This window comes from Salvelinus fontinalis, chromosome 15 (assembly GCF_029448725.1).
Source record: "Salvelinus fontinalis isolate EN_2023a chromosome 15, ASM2944872v1, whole genome shotgun sequence".
NCBI lineage: Eukaryota > Metazoa > Chordata > Actinopteri > Salmoniformes > Salmonidae > Salvelinus > Salvelinus fontinalis.
The window spans coordinates 6,193,995-6,214,943 of record NC_074679.1 but is presented as its reverse complement, the minus strand read 5'-3'; the positions used below and the strand labels follow the sequence as shown (position 1 = coordinate 6,214,943).

At 44.1% G+C, this 20,949-nt stretch overlaps 1 protein-coding gene and 1 pseudogene across 1 annotated transcript in view; one reads left to right on the top strand and one right to left on the bottom strand.

Moving 5' to 3' along the window:
- The window catches only part of LOC129811331 (MAM domain-containing glycosylphosphatidylinositol anchor protein 2-like), a 207,163-nt gene that overhangs the window by 177,413 nt on the left and 8,801 nt on the right, over positions 1–20,949 (top strand). The window contains exons 13-16 of the mRNA XM_055862549.1: positions 4,710–4,865; positions 14,166–14,330; positions 20,088–20,218; positions 20,691–20,790. Coding sequence (XP_055718524.1) covers positions 4,710–4,865; positions 14,166–14,330; positions 20,088–20,218; positions 20,691–20,790 — 552 coding nt within the window. The remainder of the gene's footprint in view (positions 1–4,709; positions 4,866–14,165; positions 14,331–20,087; positions 20,219–20,690; positions 20,791–20,949) is intronic.
- LOC129812158 (U7 small nuclear RNA) lies at positions 17,867–17,923 on the bottom strand (annotated as a pseudogene).

Sequence of the window (20,949 nt, the reverse complement as noted above, 5' to 3'; positions counted from 1 at the left end):
CAACCATAATGTTTTAATTAACAATGGCCAGAGATTAAGAAAATGTAAGGGTTTTATGTTATACGCCATTTTTATGGTATACACAGTTTATTCATATTAATTATCCATCGCAATACACAGGTCCTTAATAATGTCAAAAATGAAATATTTCCTATTAATACCGTGTTCATAATGCAATATAAGCACATTTCATAATCGTCAATAAGATGTTTGAAAATGCATAAAGTCTATCTCAGTAGTATCTAAGCTATAAGACTCCTGAACAGGTAATCAAAGGGCTACCGAGACCCCCCTTTTACGCTGCTGCTACTCTCTGTTTATAATCTATGCATAGTCACTTTAACTCTTCCTACATGTACATATTACCTCAATTACCTCAACTAACCGGTGCCCCCGCATATTGACTCTGTACCGGTATCCTCTGTATATGTAACGGCGGCCTTCCCTCTCTTCACTAGAAGAGGGGGTGAAACAGGGATCGGACCAACACGCAGCGTAGCCAGTGCTCAACATGTTTAATTAACAAAAACTACAGTGAAAACTAAACAAATACAAAATAACAAAAGTGGCAAACCGATACAGACCTATCTGGTGCAGAATACAAACACAGAGACAGGAAATAACCACCCACAATCCCCAACACAAAACAAGCCACCTATATATATGATTCTCAATCAGGGACAACGATTGACAGCTGTCTCTGATTGAGAACCATATTAGGCTGAACACAGAAACAGACGAACTAGACACACAACATAGAATTCCCACCCAGCTCACGTCCTGACCAACACTAAAACAAGCAAAACACATAAGACCTCTGGTGAGGACGTTACAGTATATAGCCTCTCTATTGTTATTTTACTGCTTCTGTTTGTTACTTTTATCTTCAATTTTTTACTTATCTATTTTTTACGTAAGACTTTTTTTTCTTAAAACTTCTTAAAGTGTTGTTGGTTATGGGCTTGTAGGTAAGCATTTCACTGTCAGGTCTACCTGTTGTATTCGGCTGATGTGACAAATCAAATTTGATTTGGACTGGCTGATGCTAGCATCGTTTAAATTAAAAGACATTTGTAACAAACTAAATCTTACTCAACTAATAACTATACCTACCTGTCCTAATCCCAAAGACCCCAACAAAAAAATCTACATTTAATAGGCCTTATCTTAATAAATACACCTCACAAATATATAGCTAGTGGGTTATTTGCAAATCAGTGACCACTGCCCTATTGCATGTATCAGAGATACTAGGCTAAAAAAAACTATAATTCTAAAGAGAAACTATAAACACTTCTCAGAGCAAGCCTTTATCCATGACCTTCATCAGTGACCTTTATCCATGACCTTCATCAATGACCTTTATCCATGACCTTTATCCATGACCTTTATTATTCAGAGCCTTTATCCATGACCTTTATTATTCAGAGCCTTTATCTATGACCTTTATTATTCAGAGCCTTTATCCATGACCTTTATTATTCAGAGCCTTTATCTATGACCTTTATCCATGACCTTTATTATTCAGAGCCTTTATCCATGACCTTTATTACTCAGAGCCTTTATCCATGACCTTTATTATTCAGAGCCTTTATCTATGACCTTTATCCATTACCTTTATTATTCAGAGCCTTTCTCCATGACCTTTATTACTCAGAGCCTTTATCCATGACCTTTATTATTCAGAGCCTTTATCCATGACCTTTATCCATGACCTTTATTACTCAGAGCCTTTATCCATGATCTTTATCCATTACCTTTATTACTCAGAGCTTTTATCCATGACCTTTATCCATGACCTTTATTACTCAGAGCCTTTATCCATGACCTTTATCCATGACCTTTATTACTCAGAGCCTTTATCCATGACCTTTATTACTCAGAGCCTTTATCCATGACCTTTATTACTCAGAGCCTTTATCCATGACCTTTATTATTCAGAGCCTTTATCCATGACCTTTATTACTCAGAGCCTTTATCTATGACCTTTATTACTCAGAGCCTTTATCCATGACCTTTATTATTCAGAGCCTTTATCTATGACCTTTATTACTCAGAGCCTTTATCCATGACCTTTATTATTCAGAGCCTTTATCTATGACCTTTATTACTCAGAGCCTTTATCCATGACCTTTATCCATGACCTTTATCCATGACCTTTATTATTCAGAGCCTTTATCCATGACCTTTATTATTCAGAGCCTTTATCCATGACCTTTATTATTCAGAGCCTTTATCTATGACCTTTATTATTCAGAGCCTTTATCCATGACCTTTATCCATGACCTTTATTATTCAGAGCCTTTATCCATGACCTTTATCCATGACCTTTATCCATGACCTTTATTACTCAGAGCCTTTATCCATGAACTTTATTACTCAGAGCTTTTATCCGTAAACTGCATAATTAGTGTTCTCTTTCTTTTCATACATTTGTACCTTCATGGCTGATAAACACGCCCCGTTAAAGCGACTTAGGGTAAAAAAATCGAACTAATCCTTGGTTCTCCTGTGATTTGAAAATCCTTTTCCTGCAAAAGAATCAAGCATGGGCCTTGGCGAGGAAAACTGGTGAAACAGTTGATTGGCTGCTTTTTAGGCAATTGAGAAATAAATAGACCGGAAGAAAAAAAAAAGGAAAGATCTAGGTATTTTCTTGATGCTATGACAGAGTCTGCTGGGGATCCCGCTAAATTCTGGAAAACTGTTAACTCACTTAAACGAGGAAACTCATTGACTTTCCCTGCCGAAGCAAATTACATCGGAATCTGGGATCATCATTGACGAACTGAAATGTGTGATGTTTTTAATAAGCATTTTATTTCTGCTAGTTTTCTTTTTGAAAGAAAAAATGGCCAACATGATCCTGACCGGTCTATTGTTTCAGTCCCTCGGCCCCCAGCTGATGTGGAAAACAGTAAGCCGGTTTTTAATTTTCAAAAAATCACAGAAGATGAGGTCTTATCTGCACTATCTGCTAAAGATTCTAAGAAATCGTTAGGCGCTGACAATCTGGATCCATATTTACTCAGGTGTGCGGCACCTATTATTGTTAGTGCAGTGACGCATATCTTTAATCAAACATTAGTGATAGGAAAGATTCCTAAAGCTTGGAAAACAGCTTTTGTTTTACCACTCCTCAAGGGAGGTGATGGTAGTGAATTGGTTAATTATCAGCCCGTCTCTAAGCTCTCCTGTTTGGCAAACATTCTAGAGGCATTGGTGAATAAACAACTACAATCTTTTTTAACTGTTAACAATACTCTTTCTAGCAATCAATCTGGCTTCAGACCTAAACACAGTACCACTACGGCCACTGTACGTGTTGTAAATTATATTACTAATGCCCTAGATAATAGAAAGTACTGTGCCGCATTGTTCATAGTTTTGTCTAAAGCTTTAGACACTGTAGACCATGCGATACTTTGGGTAAGCTGCCGTTAATAGGACTAAGGATAGAAGTCAGGCTGTTAGAGTTGACGGCATCCAGTCGGAGCCATTGGAGTTGGTTAAAGGGGTCCCACAAGGTTCTATACTTGGTCCATTACTGTTCACTCTCTACATAAACAATATCGGTGATGAGATAAGAAATTGTAAAATTCATTTATATGCCGATGACACTGTCATGTACTCAATGCTTGGTCATCCGTTGAAGCGATAATCACAATTGGAGACCAAATTTAAGATATAACAAGGGTCTTTTATACAGCTGAAACTTGTTTTAAATGCAAACAAAACACATTTTATATTTTTTAATAGGTTCAAAAAGTTGGTTGAAAATACACTTGCACTTACGAGCTTAGATGGCTCTCGAATTAATCAGGTCTCTGCATATAAATACTTAGGGATATGGTTGGCTGATAAACTGTCTATTAAAATGCATGTTGACGAACTTCGTAAACGGGGGAAAATCAAGCTAGACTTCCTCTATAGAAACAGGATATGTTTGTCCCCTACAAATAGAAGACAAATTGTGCAAGCTACTTTTATGTCTGTTCTAGATTATGTGGATATTATCTACATGCATGCTACGGCATCAACACTTAAATCGCTGGATGCTACTTATCATTGCGCACTTAGGTTTATTACGGGTGCTAGCTACAGAACTCACCACTGTGTTTTATATCAAAATGTGGGTTGGACTTCGCTGTCCGTGAGACGAGAACAACATGTTCTCGTGTTTGTCTATAAAGCACTTCTGAATAAACTACCGTCTTATTTATCATCACTTAACATAATTATAATTCCTAAAACCAGGTCTCAACATGGATTACACTTGAGGCCCATGTGATTTCCACAGAGTTGGTTATGGCTGCCTTTTCCTGTTACGCTCCTTGCTTATGGAATAGCCTGCAGACTAAACTTAAACTTGAGACACTTGTCCCCCTTGCCCATTTTAAACATTTATTGGAGGATTTTTATTTTTGTATTGCTTGTAACTGCTTCGGGTAATGCAAGTTCGTGTGCTGTTAGGGGAATAACCTGTGTGTAAATGTAACAATCTGCCCCTGTATTTTTTTGTGTTATCTGTGATCGTTTTGTTTGTCTTGTGTAGTTTCTTAATCATTGTACCTAAACTGTATGTGTAAACATGTATACGCAGGGCCCAGCTGTAAAAGAGACCTTGGTCTCAGTCTGTGTTCCTTGTTGAAATAAAGGTATAATAATAATTAGTTTTAAATGTCTTCTCTGTGTGTCCTCCCCATCAGGAGAGTTCCAGTGCAGCTTTGAGGACGAGGCTGTGTGTATGTTCACCCAGGACAAGACGGATGACTTTGACTGGACCCGACACAGTGCCGCCACCAGAGACACCAAGTACACGCCCAACACCGGGCCCAGCAGTGACCGAGTGGGCTCCAAGCAAGGTTAGCACACACACCAATGTACCTTTACATGCATGCACACTCTCACCAACACAACACAACACTGTGCTCTCTATCGTTCAACCAATTTCTCCGTTCTGTTCTGCTCTCAAGTAGTTGTAGAGCACTGCACAGGCCTGAATTTTAAGCCCAAGCCCGCGACGCAATGTTTAGGCCCTACCCTACCCAGGCCTGATTGCTTCTGCCAAATGTAAGGCCCTGAACTGCCCAAAACCCAAAATCAGAAATAACTTCCTCCATTAGTAAATCCATTAGCTGCTCCTCTCTGTCTGTCACTCACTCCCTGCGTACAGCTCACTCTGCATGCGCTCTGCTCATGGCGGCTCTGTGAGTATCCATAGCAACGGCACCGCTTGGGCTGCTCTCCTCAATGAAGAGACATGACAGAGAGAGCAGTTAGCTGTTAGCTACTTTTAGTCACTAAATTCCAACAAAACTCAACGAACATTATTATTTTATGTTAAATAATCTCTCCTGTATTGTATTTGATGAGTTTGAAGTACTTCTGACACCATTTTATGATCTTAGTCAGATATGACTGTACTGCAGCAGCAGAGCACATGCAAAATGTTAGTGATCAATTTAGTGATACCTCAGCCCTTCTCGTTCCCTAGTTATTGATGGAAAAAACAGGCCTTACTCACATCATGGTCAATGTAGTTGACATTGACCATGATGGTGTGCAATGATGAGATGACATATCAGGAGGTCCAACTATAGTAAATAGTCATGTCGCTAAATCAAGTCGTTGATTATTTTCATAACGTTGGTAGTTTCTCAACTCTGGTCGCCAAATCTATATTTGTCAAATGAATGGATTTCTACTTGTTTCTCCTTCCATTGAAAATGACTGATTTCTAGTTGTTAGGTCACAATTAGAATTGTTTGTTAGTGATGGACTGACAGAAAACATAGAATAATTGTTGTTTGACACTGAAATGACAAAAGGACAACCTCAGTCTGTTGCTTTAGCCAGGCCAGTCACTATACATGGGTGTTTATGTGGAAAACATTTCAAGGACATTTATGGATTGAAGAAATGGAAACCATGTTTTAAACAATGTTTGAAATGTACTTCCTATTGTCTCCATGTTACCTACAGTACTGAAAACAATGCATACCATGCTATGGGATGTGAGACATGGGATGCATTCCCGAATAGAATCAATAGATCTCTTTCTTAATACAGTATTTTCACAAAGCAACACAGAAGTCAACATAAAGAGTACAATACAATGCATTCTGTAACTCTGAGAAGGCCACTTCTGGGAAGTGTTCATGGTTCTTGCTGTGTACAGTGTCGCCATGGTGAGGAGGGAGGGTGGTTCTGATAGATTGTTTCTGGTGGTGAGCCTCCAGCAGGGCCGGGAGGTCAAGGACAGTTTTCAGGTTTTGTTAAATCGTCATATACACATGATCTACGTGAGCACACAGTGCAATGAAATGCTGACTTACAGGTTTACCTCTCAACGATGCAACAGCAATAAGTGAATAAAAGAGGATTTAAAAGCTCAATGAATGAAAAAAGGATAAACATTTAGCAAAACATATAATGCAAGAAGGCACACAAACAGATTGAAGTGCTGAAAGGCTAGTAAATATAGCCAGTCTAGTTGAAGGCTAGTAAATACAGCCAGGTTAGCTGAAGGCTAGTAAATATAGCCAGGTTAGCTGAAGGCTAGTAAATATAGCCAGTCTAGCTGAAGGCTAGTAAATATAGCCAGTCTAGCTGAAGGCTAGTAAATATAGCCAGTCTAGTTGAAGGCTAGTAAATATAGCCAGTCTAGCTGAAGGCTAGTAAATATAGCCAGTCTAGCTGAAGGCTAGTAAATACAGCCAGTCTAGCTGAAGGCTAGTAAATACAGCCAGGTTAGCTGAAGGCTAGTAAATATAGCCAGTCTAGCTGAAGGCTAGTAAATACAGCCAGTCTAGTTGAAGGCTAGTAAATACAGCCAGTCTAGCTGAAGGCTAGTAAATACAGCCAGTCTAGCTGAAGGCTAGTAAATACAGCCAGTCTAGCTGAAGGCTAGTAAATACAGCCAGTCTAGCTGAAGGCTAGTAAATACAGCCAGTCTAGCTGAAGGCTAGTAAATACAGCCAGGTTAGCTGAAGGCTAGTAAATACAGCCAGTCTAGCTGAAGGCTAGTAAATACAGCCAGTCTAGCTGAAGGCTAGTAAATACAGCCAGGTTAGCTGAAGGCTAGTAAATACAGCCAGTCTAGCTGAAGGCTAGTAAATACAGCCAGTCAAGCTGAAGGCTAGTAAATACAGCCAGGTTAGCTGAAGGCTAGTAAATACAGCCAGGTTAGCTGAAGGCTAGTAAATACAGCCAGGTTAGCTGAAGGCTAGTAAATACAGCCAGGTTAGCTGAAGGCTAGTAAATACAGCCAGTTTAGCTGAAGGCTAGTAAATACAGCCAGGTTAGCTGAAGGCTAGTAAAATCAGCCAGGTTAGCTGAAGGCTAGTAAATACAGCCAGTCTAGCTGAAGGCTAGTAAATACAGCCAGTCTAGCTGAAGGCTAGTAAATACAGCCAGGTTAGCTGAAGGCTAGTAAATACAGCCAGGTTAGCTGAAGGCTAGTAAATACAGCCAGTCAAGCTGAAGGCTAGTAAATACAGCCAGTCAAGCTGAAGGCTAGTAAATACAGCCAGTCTAGCTGAAGGCTAGTAAATACAGCCAGTCTAGCTGAAGGCTAGTAAATACAGCCAGTCAAGCTGAAGGCTAGTAAATACAGCCAGTCAAGCTGAAGGCTAGTAAATACAGCCAGTCAAGCTGAAGGCTAGTAAATACAGCCAGTCTAGCTGAAGGCTAGTAAATATAGCCAGTCTAGCTGAAGGCTAGTAAATACAGCCAGTCTAGCTGAAGGGTAGTAAATACAGCCAGTCTAGCTGAAGGCTAGTAAATACAGCCAGTCAAGCTGAAGGCTAGTAAATACAGCCAGTCAAGCTGAAGGCTAGTAAATATAGCCAGTCTAGCTGAAGGCTAGTAAATACAGCCAGTCTAGCTGAAGGCTAGTAAATACAGCCAGGTTAGCTGAAGGCTAGTAAATTCAGCCAGGTTAGCTGAAGGCTAGTAAATACAGCCAGTCAAGCTGAAGGCTAGTAAATACAGCCAGTCAAGCTGAAGGCTAGTAAATACAGCCAGTCAAGCTGAAGGCTAGTAAATACAGCCAGTCAAGCTGAAGGCTAGTAAATACAGCCAGGTTAGCTGAAGGCTAGTAAATACAGCCAGTCTAGCTGAAGGCTAGTAAATATAGCCAGTCTAGCTGAAGGCTAGTAAATACAGCCAGTCTAGCTGAAGGCTAGTAAATACAGCCAGTCTAGCTGAAGGCTAGTAAATATTTTTTTATTTTTTATTTATTTTTTATTTCACCTTTATTTAACCAGGTAGGCTAGTTGAGAACAAGTTCTCATTTGCAACTGCGACCTGGCCAAGATAAAGCATAGCAGTGTGAACAGACAACAACACAGAGTTACACATGGAGTAAACAATAGACAAGTCAATAACATGGTAGAAAAAAGAGAATCTATATACAATGTGTGCAAAATGCATGAGGTAGGCAATAAATCGAATAATTACAATTTAGCAGATTAACACTGGAGTGATAAATCATCAGATGATCATGTGCAAGAAGAGATACTGGTGTGCAAAAGTGCAGAAAAGTAAAATAAATAAAAGCAGTATGGGGGTGAGGTAGGTAAATTGGGTGGGTAGTTTACAGATGGACTATGTACAGCTGCAGCGATCGGTTAGCTGCTCGGATAGCAGATTTTTAAAGTTGTTGAGGGAGATAAAAGTCTCCAACTTCAGAGATTTTTGCAATTCGTTCCAGTCGCAGGCAGCAGAGAACTGGAAGGAAAGGCGTCCAAATGAGGTTTTGGCTTTAGGGATGATCAGTGAGATACACCTGCTGGAGCGCGTGCTACGGGTGGGTGTAGCCATCGTGACCAGTGAACTGAGATAAGGCGGCACTTTACCTAGCATAGCCTTGTAGATGACCTGGAGCCAGTGGGTCTGACGACGAACATGTAGCGAGGGCCAGCCGACTAGGGCATACAGGTCGCAGTGGTGGGTCGTATAAGGTGCTTTAGTAACAAAACGGATGGCACTGTGATAAACTGCATCCAGTTTGCTGAGTAGAGTATTGGAGGCTATTTTGTAGATGACATCGCCGAAGTCGAGGATCGGTAGGATAGTCAGTTTTACTAGGGTAAGTTTGGCGGCGTGAGTGAAGGAGGCTTTGTTCCGGAATAGAAAGCCGACTCTAGATTTGATTTTGGATTGGAGATGTTTGATATGAGTCTGGAAGGAGAGTTTGCAGTCTAGCCAGACACCTAGGTACTTATAGAGGTCCACATATTCTAGGTCGGAACCGTCCAGGGTGGTGATGCTAGTCGGGCGTGCGGGTGCAGGCATCGAACGGTTGAAAAGCATGCATTTGGTTTTACTAGCGTTTAAGAGCAGTTGGAGGCCACGGAAGGAGTGTTGTATGGCATTGAAGCTCGTTTGGAGGTTAGATAGCACAGTGTCCAGGGAAGGGCCGGAAGTATACAGAATGGTGTCGTCTGCGTAGAGGTGGATCAGGGAATCGCCTGCAGCAAGAGCAACATCATTGATGTATACAGAGAAAAGAGTCTGCCCGAGAATTGAACCCTGTGGTACCCCCATAGAGACTGCCAGAGGACCGGACAACATGCCCTCCGATTTGACACACTGAACTCTGTCTGCAAAGTAGTTGGTGAACCAGGCAAGGCAGTCATTAGAAAAACCGAGGCTATTGAGTCTGCCGATAAGAATATGGTGATTGACAGAGTCGAAAGCCTTGGCCAGGTCGATGAAGACGGCTGCACAGTAATGTCTTTTATCGATGGCGGTTATGATATCGTTTAGTACCTTGAGCGTGGCTGAGGTGCACCCGTGACCGGCTCGGAAACCGGATTGCACAGCGGAGAAGGTACGGTGGGATTCGAGATGGTCAGTGATCTGTTTGTTGACTTGGCTTTCGAAGACCTTAGCTAGGCAGGGCAGGATGGATATAGGTCTGTAACAGTTTGGGTCCAGGGTGTCTCCCCCTTTGAAGAGGGGGATGACAGCGGCAGCTTTCCAATCCTTGGGGATCTCAGATGATACGAAGGAGAGGTTGAACAGGCTGGTAATAGGGGGTGCGACAATGGCAGCGGACAGTTTCAGAAATAGGGGGCCCAGATTGTCAAGCCCAGCTGATTTGTATGGGTCCAGGTTTTCCAGCTCTTTCAGAACATCTGCTATCTGGATATGGGTAAAGGAGAAGCTGGGGAGGCTTGGGCGAGTAGCAGCGGGGGGGGCGGGGCTGTTGGCCAAGGTTGGAGTCGCCAGGTGGAAGGCATGGCCAGCCATTGAGAAATGTTTGTTGAAGTTATATAGCCAGTCTAGCTGAAGGCTAGTAAATATAGCCAGTCTAGCTGAAGGCTAGTAAATATAGCCAGTCAAGCTGAAAGCTGGGAATTATGGGGAGGTGGGTGGTCAGGCTGTGTCCACCGCGGACAGTAGTCTCAGAGCTATGTATCTACACTACTGGTCAAAAGTTTTAGAACCCCTACTCATTCAAGGGTTTTTCTTTACTTTTACTATTTTCTACATTGTAGAATAATAGTGAAGACATCAAAACTATGAAGTAACACATATGGAATCATGTAGTAACCAAAAAAGTGTTAAACAAATCAAAATATATTTTATATTTGAGATTCTTCAAATAGCCACCCTTTGCCTTCATGACAGATTTGCACACTCTTGGCATTCTCTCAGCCAGCTTCACCTGGAAAGCTTTTCCAACAGTCTTGAAGGAGTTCCCACATATGCTGAGCACTTGTTGGCAGCTTTTCCTTCACTCTGTTGTACAACTCATCCCAAACCATTTCAATTGGGTTGAGATCGGTTGACTGTGGAGGCCAGGTCATCTAATGCAGCACTCCATCACTCTCCTTCTTGGTCAAATAGCCTTACACAGCCTGGAGGTGTGTTGGGTCATTGTCCTATTGAAAAAGAAATGATAGCCCACTAAGCACAAACCGGATGAGATGGCGTATCGCTGCAGAATGCTGTGGTAGCCATGCTGGTTAAGTGTGCCTTGAATTCTAAATAAATCACAGACAGTGTCACCAGAAAATCACCATCACACAACCTCCTCCTCATCTTCCTCCTCCTTCTCCTCATCCTCATCTCCTCCGCCCCATCGCCTCCTCCGCCCCATCTCATCCTGCTCCTCCGCCCCATTGCCTCCTCCGCCCCATCGCCTCCTCCGCCCCATCTCATCCTGCTCCTCCGCTCCATCGCCTCCTCCGCCCCATCTACTTCTCTGCCCCACCATCTCCTCCACCTCCGCCCCACCTCCTCCTCCTCCTCCGCCCCATCTCATCCTCCTCCTCCTCTGCCCCATCTCCTCCTCCTCCACCCCATCTTCTCTTCTGCCCCATCTCCTCCTCCTCCTCCGCCCCATCTCCTCCTCCGCCACATCGCCTCCTCCCCCCCCCCATCTCGTCCTCCACCTCCACCCCAACTCCTCTTCCTCATCTTATTCCTCCTCCTCCTCAACAACCGCCTCATCACCTCTTCCGCCCAATCTCCTCCTCCGCCCCATCTGATCCTCCTCCTCCTCTGCCCCATCTCCTCCACCCCATCTCCTCCTCATCATCTTCCTCCGCCAAATCTCCTTTTCCCCATCGCCTCCTCCTCCCCATCTCATCCTTCTCCTCCGCCCCATCTCTTCATCCTCCTCCTCCTCGGCCCCATCTCTTCATCCTCCTCCTCCTCCACCCCATCTCTTCCTCCTCCTCCGCCCCATCTTGTCCTCCTCCTCCTCCACCCCATCTGATCCTCCGCCTCCTCCTCCACCCCATCTCCTCCTCCTCATCATCTTCCTCCTCCTCCTCCTCCACCTCGACCCCATCGCCTCCTCCTCTGCCCCATCTACTCCTCCTCCACCCCATCTCCTCCTCCCCTGCTCCTTCTCCTCCTCCTCCTCCGCCCTTATCTCCTCCTCCTCTGCTCCTCCGTCTCCCTCATCTCCTCCTCCCCTGCTCCTTCTCCTCCTCCTCCTCCTCCGCCCTTATCTCCTCCTCCTCTGCTCCTCCTCCTCCCTCATCTCCTCCTCCTTTGCTCCTTCTCCTCCTCCTCCGCTCTCATCTCCTCCTCCTTTGCTCCTTCTCCTCCTCGTCCTCCGCCCTCATCTCCTCCTCCTCTGTTCCTTCTCCTCCTCCTCATCTCCTCCTCCTCTCTGCTCTGTGTCTCTATGGGGTGTATTAGCCCTGATGGACATCTGCAGCGCTGCGGGGATGGCTGTGACATTTCCTTTAGAGAGCGGGCAGCATTATGAAATATGAGTGTCTGTCACTACCTGCCCATCGACATATGCCTTAAGGGAATTAGCAGTAACCATTCCTCCAAAGTACAATCTCCCGCAATGCTATCCACTCGTTAAATGCCAAAAGCCCCAGCCGTTAAAATAAACCAATTAATCGGGGATACATTTGTTTAAGTGTTTTAGGGCATGTTATGATGGATTATGTCAGAAATAATGCATTGCTTTTAATTATCCAAGGCATTACGATGAATCACGCGGCTCACAGTTTCCCAACATTCCTTGCTCTTTTTTTTATCTGATTGGTATCCACGGAGAAGGCTTGTATTATGGATTGCACTGTATACAAGGTCAGACAGAATTGCAGTGCAGAAACCTTTCCTGATACTAGAACAGTTTATGGCCTGCTAACGGCAGTGCCTAAGCTACAAACTTGTAGCTGTTATTATAGAGAGATGAACTCTGCCATTTGGTTTAGAATTCTGATGTTCTCTCCGTTGCAGTGGAACACCAGCACATCCGACCTGGGTTCAAATAGTATTTGTTGTCATTCAAATACTTTTATCTTTAGCTGTGCTTGCCTGGCGCAATGAAACCAATAATTCAAAAAGTGCAAAGCCAGCCCTTCTGGCATTCGAGGCAGACTTAATGAAATGATCAACGTATTTGAAAGTGAGATAAATATTAATGGAACCCAGGTTGGAATCACAATACCATGGCAGGACAGAGAGGGTTACCATGGCAGGACAGAGAGGGCTACCATGGCAGGACAGAGAGGGTTACCATGACAGGACAGAGAAGGTTACCATGGCAGGACAGAGAAGGTTACCATGGCAGGACAGAGAGGGTTACCATGGCAGGACAGAGAGGGTTACCATGGCAGGACAGAGAGGGTTACCATGACAGGACAGAGAGGGTTACCATGGCAGGACAGAGAGGGTTACCCTGGCAGGACAGAGAGGGTTACCATGGCAGGACAGAGAGGGTTACCATGGCAGGACAGAGAGGGTTACCATGGCAGGACAGAGAAGGTTACCATGGCAGGACAGAGAGGGTTACCATGGCAGGACAGAGGGGGTTACCATGGCAGGACAGAGAGGGTTACCATGACAGGACAGAGAGGGTTACCATGGCAGGACAGAGAGGGTTACCATGACAGGACAGAGAGGGTTACCATGGCAGGACAGAGAGGGTTACTATGGCAGGACAGAGAGGGTTACCATGGCAGGACAGAGAGGGTTACCATGGCAGGACAGAGAGGGTTACTATGGCAGGACAGAGAGGGTTACTATGGCAGGACAGAGAGGGTTACCATGGCAGGACAGAGAGGGTTACCATGACAGGACAGAGAGGGTTACCATGACAGGATAGAGAGGGTTACCATGGCAGGACAGAGAGGGTTACTATGGCAGGACAGAGAGGGTTACCATGGCAGGACAGAGAGGGTTACCATGGCAGGACAGAGAGGGTTACTATGGCAGGACAGAGAGGGTTACCATGGCAGGACAGAGAGGGTTACCATGACAGGACAGAGAGGGTTACCATGACAGGACAGAGAGGGTTACCATGGCAGGACAGAGAGGGTTACTATGGCAGGACAGAGAGGGTTACCATGGCAGGACAGAGAGGGTTACCATGGCAGGACAGAGAGGGTTACCATGGCAGGACAGAGAGGGTTACCATGGCAGGACAGAGAGGGTTACCCTGGCAGGACAGAGAGGGTTACCATGGCAGGACAGAAAGGGTTACCATGGCAAGACAGAGAGGGTTACCATGGCAGGACAGATAGGGTTACTATGGCAGGACAGAGAGGGTTACCATGGCAGGACAGAGAGGGTTACTTTTGGGGGTTTTACATACAATATGTTGTGTTGTTCGGTCAGTGTCATTGTTTTACCATCATACAGGTTTCTACTTTGATTGTCATTGTTTTTCCATCATACAGGTTTCTACATGTACATCGAGACGTCTCGACCTCGCCTGGAGGGAGAAAAGGCTCGACTGTTGACCCCCACTTTCAACGTCGCCCCCAAAAGCCCTTATGGGACTGTGACGTCCTCTCCCACCTACTGCTTTGGTTTCTACTACCACATGTATGGGAAACACATAGGTAAGGTGCCTGGGTGCCAGCACGCATAGCATGTATGGTAGAAGGATGAATGCAAACGGTGCACTGTAGCTCTTTTATCAGGCCAATCTATTTCAGCCGAGAGGGAGTGTGTTTGACTTCTTAAGGAGTACATACCTGCTAACTTTCAATCAGCATCCACTTGCAAGCGTATCAAATCAAATTGTATTAGTCACATGTGCCGAATACAACAGGTGTAGCCCTTACAGTGAAATGCTTACTTACGAGCCCCTAACCAACAATGCAGTTTAAAAAAAATACTGACAAGAATAAGAAATGAAAGTAACAAATAATTAAAGAGCAGCAGTAAAATAACAATAGCGAGACTATATACAGGGGGGTATCGGTACAGAGTCAATGTGCGAGGGAACCGGTTAGTTGAGGTGATATGAACATGTAGGTGTAGGAGTTATTAAAGTGACTATGCATAGATGATAACAATAGAGAGTAGCAGTGGTGTAAAAGGGGGGGGGGGGGGGGGGGGCAATGCAAATAGTCTGGGTAGCTATTTGATTAGATGTTCAGGAGTCTTATGGCTTCGGGTAGAAGCTGTTTAGAAGCCTCTTGGACCTACAGTAGACTTGGCGCTCTGGTACCGCTTGCCGTCCGGTAGCAGAGAGAACAGTCTATGACTGGGGTGGCTGGACTCTTAGACCATTTTTAGGGCCTTCCTCTGACACCGCCTGGTATAGAGGTCCTGGATGGCAGGAAGCTTGGCCCCAGTGATGTACTGGGCCATTCGCACTACTCTCTGTAGTGCCTTGTGGTCGGAGGCCGAGCAGTTGCCATACCAGGCAGTGATGCAACCAGTCAGGATGCTCTCGATGGTGCAGCTGTAGAACATTTTGAGGTTCTGAGGACCACTGCAAAATCTTTTCAGTCTGCTGAGAGGGAATAGGTTTTGTTGTGTCCTCTTCACGACTGTCTTGGTGTGCTTGGACCATGTTAGTTTGTTGGTGATGTGGACACCAAGGAACTTGAAGCTCTCAACCTGCTCCATTGCAGCCCCGTCGATGAGAATGGGGGTGCTCTCAGTCCTCTTTTTTCTGTAGTCCACAATCATCTCCTTTGTCTTGATCACGTTGAGGGAGAGGTTGTTGTCCTGGCACCAGACGGCCAGGTCTCTGACATCCTCCCTATAGGCTGTATCGTCGTTGTCGGTGATCAGGTCTACTACTGTTGTGTCATCTGCAAACTTAATAATGGGTTTGGAGTCGTGCCTGGCCATGCAGTCATGTGTGAACAGGGAGTACAGGAGGGGACTGAGCACGCACCCCTGAGGGGCCCCTGTGTTGAGGATCAGCGTGGCGGATGTGTTGTTACCTACCCTTACTACCTGGGGGCGGCCCGTCAGGAAGTCCAGGATCCAGTTGCAGAGGGAGGTGTTTAGTCCCAGGGTCCTTAGCTTATTTGAGGGCACTATGGTGTTGAACGCTGAGCTGTAGTCAATGAATAGCATTCTCACATAGGTGTTCCTTTTGTCCAGGTGGTAAAGGGCAGTGTGGAGTGCAATAGAGATTGCATCATCTGTGGATCTGTTGGGGCGGTATGCAAATTGAAGTGGGTCTAGGGTTTCTGGGATAATAGTGTTGATATGAGCCATGACCAGCCTTTCAAAGCACTTCATGGCTACAGATGTGAGTGCTACGGGTCGGTAGTCATTTAGTCAGGTTTCCTTAGTGTTCTTGGGCACAGGCACTATGGTGGTCTGCTTAAAACATGTTGGTATTACAGACTCGGACAGGGAGAGGTTGTAAATGTCAGTGAAGACACTTGCCAGTTGGTCAGCGCATGCTCGCAGTACACATCCTGGTAATCCGTCTGGCCCTGCGGCCTTGTGAATGTTGACCTGTTAAAGGTCTTACTCACATCGGCTGCGGAGAGCGTGATCACACAGTCTTCCAGAACAGCTGGTGCTCTCATCCATGTTTCAGTGTTATTTGCCTCGAAGAGAGCATAAAAGTAGTTTAGCTCGTCTGGTAGGCTCGTGTCACTGGGCAACTCTCGTCTGTGTTTCCCTCACCTATCCCCCACTTCCCTGTTCGTTTCCTCCCTGATGATTAGATAAAAGTGTTTGCTTACCACTCAAGTTGTACACACACCTTTATTTTTTAATTTGACAACCACTCAATAACACTTCAATGCCAGAATATCCGAAGCCCCCTGGGCGTTGGTGAAAAATGGAAATTGAGCTAAAAACTATTTCAGGGGTTTTACGACCATTCTATTTGAGTATTAATAACTTTGTCCTCCGTCAGATTCTTTTCAGGCTCCCCTGAAGGTTGTCGTCTCACACCCCTGCTCTCCTGTTGGCGCAGTGTCTTAATCAGACAGACAGTTGCACTTGAGCGATGGGTGTGACCCCTGACCTGCAAGACACGCTTGTAACCACAATTTTCTGCTCCACAAAGCTGTCGCGATTCTGAATAGGACGTGTCAACCTAATCCATTCAGGTCTCAATGGGCCCTCTCTGCTCTCTCAGCCTCAGCAACCAGCAGCCAGAGCCAAAAAGAGCTGACGGCTTGTGTCCTAACCTGTCTGTTTCCTTTCACTGGTTTCTGTTAGAGAAAGAAAGGTAACCTGCATTCAGAGCCTTTTTTTAAAATTCTGTGCAGAATGTGAGTGAGTGGGTGGTGGAGAGACTGAGTTCTCATTTGACGTAGAGGGCATTTTGCAGGAGTCTGTTGTTGGTGTCATTGGATCATCCAGTAAGATCCACTTAAGGCTCCCATCACAGGGAAGTGACATGTTGTAGTGTAACAGATGTAGCTTTACGGCGTCCCCTCGCCCCGACACGGGCGCGAACCAGGGACCTTCTGCACACATCAACAACGGTCGCCCACGAAGCATCGTTACCCATCGCTCCACAAAGGCCACGGCCCTTGCAGAGCAAGGGGCAACCCTACTTAATGTCTCAGAGCAAGTGACGTAACTGATTGAAATGCTACTAGCGCGTACCCGCTAACTAGCTAGCCATTTCACATCCGTTACACTCACCCCCCTTTCAACCTCCTCCTTTTCCGCAGCAACCAGTGATCCGGGTCAACAGCATCAATGTAACAGTATAACTTTACGGCGTCCCCTCGCCCCGACACGGGCGCGAACCTAGGACCCTCTGCACACATCAACAACGGTCGCCCACGAAGCGTCGTTACCCATCGCTCCACAAAAGCCGCGGCCCTTGCAGAGCAAGGGGCAACCCTACTTAATGTCTCAGAGCAAGTGACGTAACTGATTGAAATGCTACTAGCGCGCACCCGCTAACTAGCTAGCCATTTCACATCCGTTACACTAGCGTGTCTAGTTTGGCCTCTACATTTTTGCGGACTTTACTTTAATATTTACTGTAGTGTCTTTGCAGACGTGACTGTAGTATACTTTAATATTTACTGTAGTGTCTTTGCAGACATGACTGTAGTATACTTTAGTATTTACTGTAGTGTCTTTGCAGACGTGACTGTGGTATACTTTAATATTTACTGTAGTGTTTTTGTTAGATTATCTTTCACAAAGCACTGGGGGCTTTCTCTTTGAGGAAACCTGCTGGAGAAATATAAAAAGAGCTCAAGTTCCATAAGCTGTATGTGGATAATAGTGTTGTAATTATTAAAGTATTATACAATATACTATACTAAAAAATACTACAGAGTTTGTCTGGAGGCCGGAAAATAATTATAATAATTTGTACACTGCATATTGACCACAACTAAGCCCAAAAAGAAAGCCCAACAATAATTTCATACCTGAGACACAATCACATGTCTTCTCTCTTGTGTGGGAATACTCGGGAACAGATTTCCTAAAGTAAACACATTTTTAGCTGAATTATTTAATTGTTTTTTACCGAAAACTAAAAATCGCCCCCAACATGTTTGTGTAGTGTATTCTACAGTTTACTACAACATTCTATTGTAAGCACTACACGATTGATGGATACTACAGTGTGGAGTATAGTATTCTACAGTATTTCTAACCCAGACGATTGATGGATACTACAGTGTGGAGTATAGTATTCTACAGTATTTCTAACCCAGACGATTGAGGGATACTACAGTGTGGAGTATAGTATTCTACAGTATTTTTAACCGAGACAATTGAGGGATATTACAGTATAGAGTATAGTATTCCACAATATTTTTAACCCAGATGATTGAGGGATACTACAGTGTGGAGTATAGTATTCTACAATATTTTCTAACCCAGACGATTGAGGGATACTACAGTGTGGAGTATAGTATTCTACAGTATTTTTAACCGAGACAATTGAGGGATATTACAGTATAGAGTATAGTATTCCACAATATTTTTAACCCAGATGATTGAGGGATACTACAGTGTGGAGTATAGTATTCTACAGTATTTCTAACCCAGACGATTGAGGGATACTACAGTGTGGAGTATAGTATTCTACAGTATTTTTAACCCAGACGATTGAGGGATACTACAGTGTGGAGTATAGTATTCTACAATATTTTCTAACCCAGACGATTGAGGGATACTACAGTGTGGAGTATAGTATTCTACAGTATTTCTAACCCAGACGATTGAGGGATACTACAGTGTGGAGTATAGTATTCTACAGTATTTCTAACCCAGACGATTGATGGATACTACAGTGTGGAGTATAGTATTCTACAGTATTTCTAACCCAGACGATTGAGGGATACTACAGTGTGGAGTATAGTATTCTACAGTATTTCTAACCCAGACGATTGAGGGATACTACAGTGTGGAGTATAATATTCTACAGTATTTCTAACCCAGACGATTGATGGATACTACAGTGTGGAGTATAGTATTCTACAGTATTTTTAACCGAGATGATTGAGGGATACTACAGTGTGGAGTATAGTATTCTACAGTATTTTTAACCCAGACGATTGAGGGATACTACAGTGTGGAGTATAGTATTCTACAGTATTTTTAACCCAGACGATTGAGCGATACTACAGTGTGGAGTATAGTATTCTACAATAGTTTTAACCCAGACGATTGAGGGATACTACAGTGTGGAGTATAGTATTCTACATTATCAACCGGGTGGTTTGAGCCCTGATAGGGGCTGTTAGGGCTCAAACCGGGTGGTATGTTAGGGGTAGGACATATTTTTTTGTATTGCTCTAATTACATTGGTAACCAGTTTATAATAGCAATAAGGCACATAAGGGGTTTGTGGTATATGGCCAATATACTACGTCAAAGGACTCTACAGTATACTACAGTTTACTACAGTTTACTACAGAATTCCGTAGAATCGGGGGCTTTCTATAGAGTACGACTATAGAGTACTACTATAGAGTACTGTAGTATTCTATAATAACCTGTAGTATTTTTTCATGTGGGTCTACACATCAGAGCACACTATTTGGCATCACCTCGTTTGCACTGAAAAGAAACATTCAAGATTTGACTTCCATGATTATCCCTTGACAAGTGAATTAAATTATCACTCTTTCAGTAAAAGCCACCACTCAATAAGGGGAGGTTAATGTGTAGACCCCTTGAATCATTTAGTATTTGCAGTAATGAGCTGTTATGCGTTTTTTTGTCAGGTCAATTATTAATAATTAAATAAGTATAATCTATAAATAAGGAGATGTGCTGCCATGATGAGGCCATAGATGATATCAGACTTGGGCTCAAATTGTACTTGAAATCTTTCAAATACTTAAGCTGTGCTTGATTGAGCTTCCCTGGCACAATGTTGTCCATAAAGGGCTTGATGTTTTCTCCTCTAGGAGCGTTAAATGCTTACTTACGACAGAAGGGCCAGTCGGGCGCAGACAGTTCCGTGTGGACCCTGGTCGGGAACCAAGGGGACCGATGGAAGCAAGCCAAAGTCAACATTCACCCAACAGCCTCTTTCCAGGTGGGTACAACTATGGGAGGAGCAGTGGGTCACCAATGCAGAACTACGGTGGCCCTAAGGTGCAAAGTACAAAACTGCCTTCATATGTGCTTCCTCTCTTATGCCGATGTCTTATATATTTTGCCACATGCTTCACAGAATGAGTCATTATTTGTATTTTTTTTTTAAATTGTATTTAACCTTTATATAACTTGGCAAGTCAGTTAAGAACAAATTGTTATTTACAATGACAGCCTACCCGGGTCAAACCCTAACGATGCTGGGCCAATTGTGCGCTACCCTTTGGGACTCCCAATCACATCCGGTTGTGATACAGTCTAGAATCTAACCAGGGTCTCTAGTTACACCTCTAGCACTGAGACGCAGTGCCTTAGACCGCTGTACCACTTGGGACCCCATTTGTAGCAGGAAGAAATTTAAGCAGTTGGTTTTAACATGTTTTGTCTTTGTCCCGCTTATCCTGTTTTGGTAGTTGGTTCTGGAAGGAATTCGGGGTCCTGGGATAGAAGGGGATATCGCCATAGATGATGTCACCATTGAGGAAGGAGAATGTAAAGACCCTCCACACAACAGTAAGTGCTTTTTGGGGGGGGGGGGTGGGGGGGGTTGCATGACCTATACATTATCCAGAACCAATCAATCAGGAAGAGGCAAGCCTTATAACATACGTTTATATCATTCTTCTTAAGGAACTATAAATCAAGAGCTGAATCAGGTAGTGTTAGCTCTTC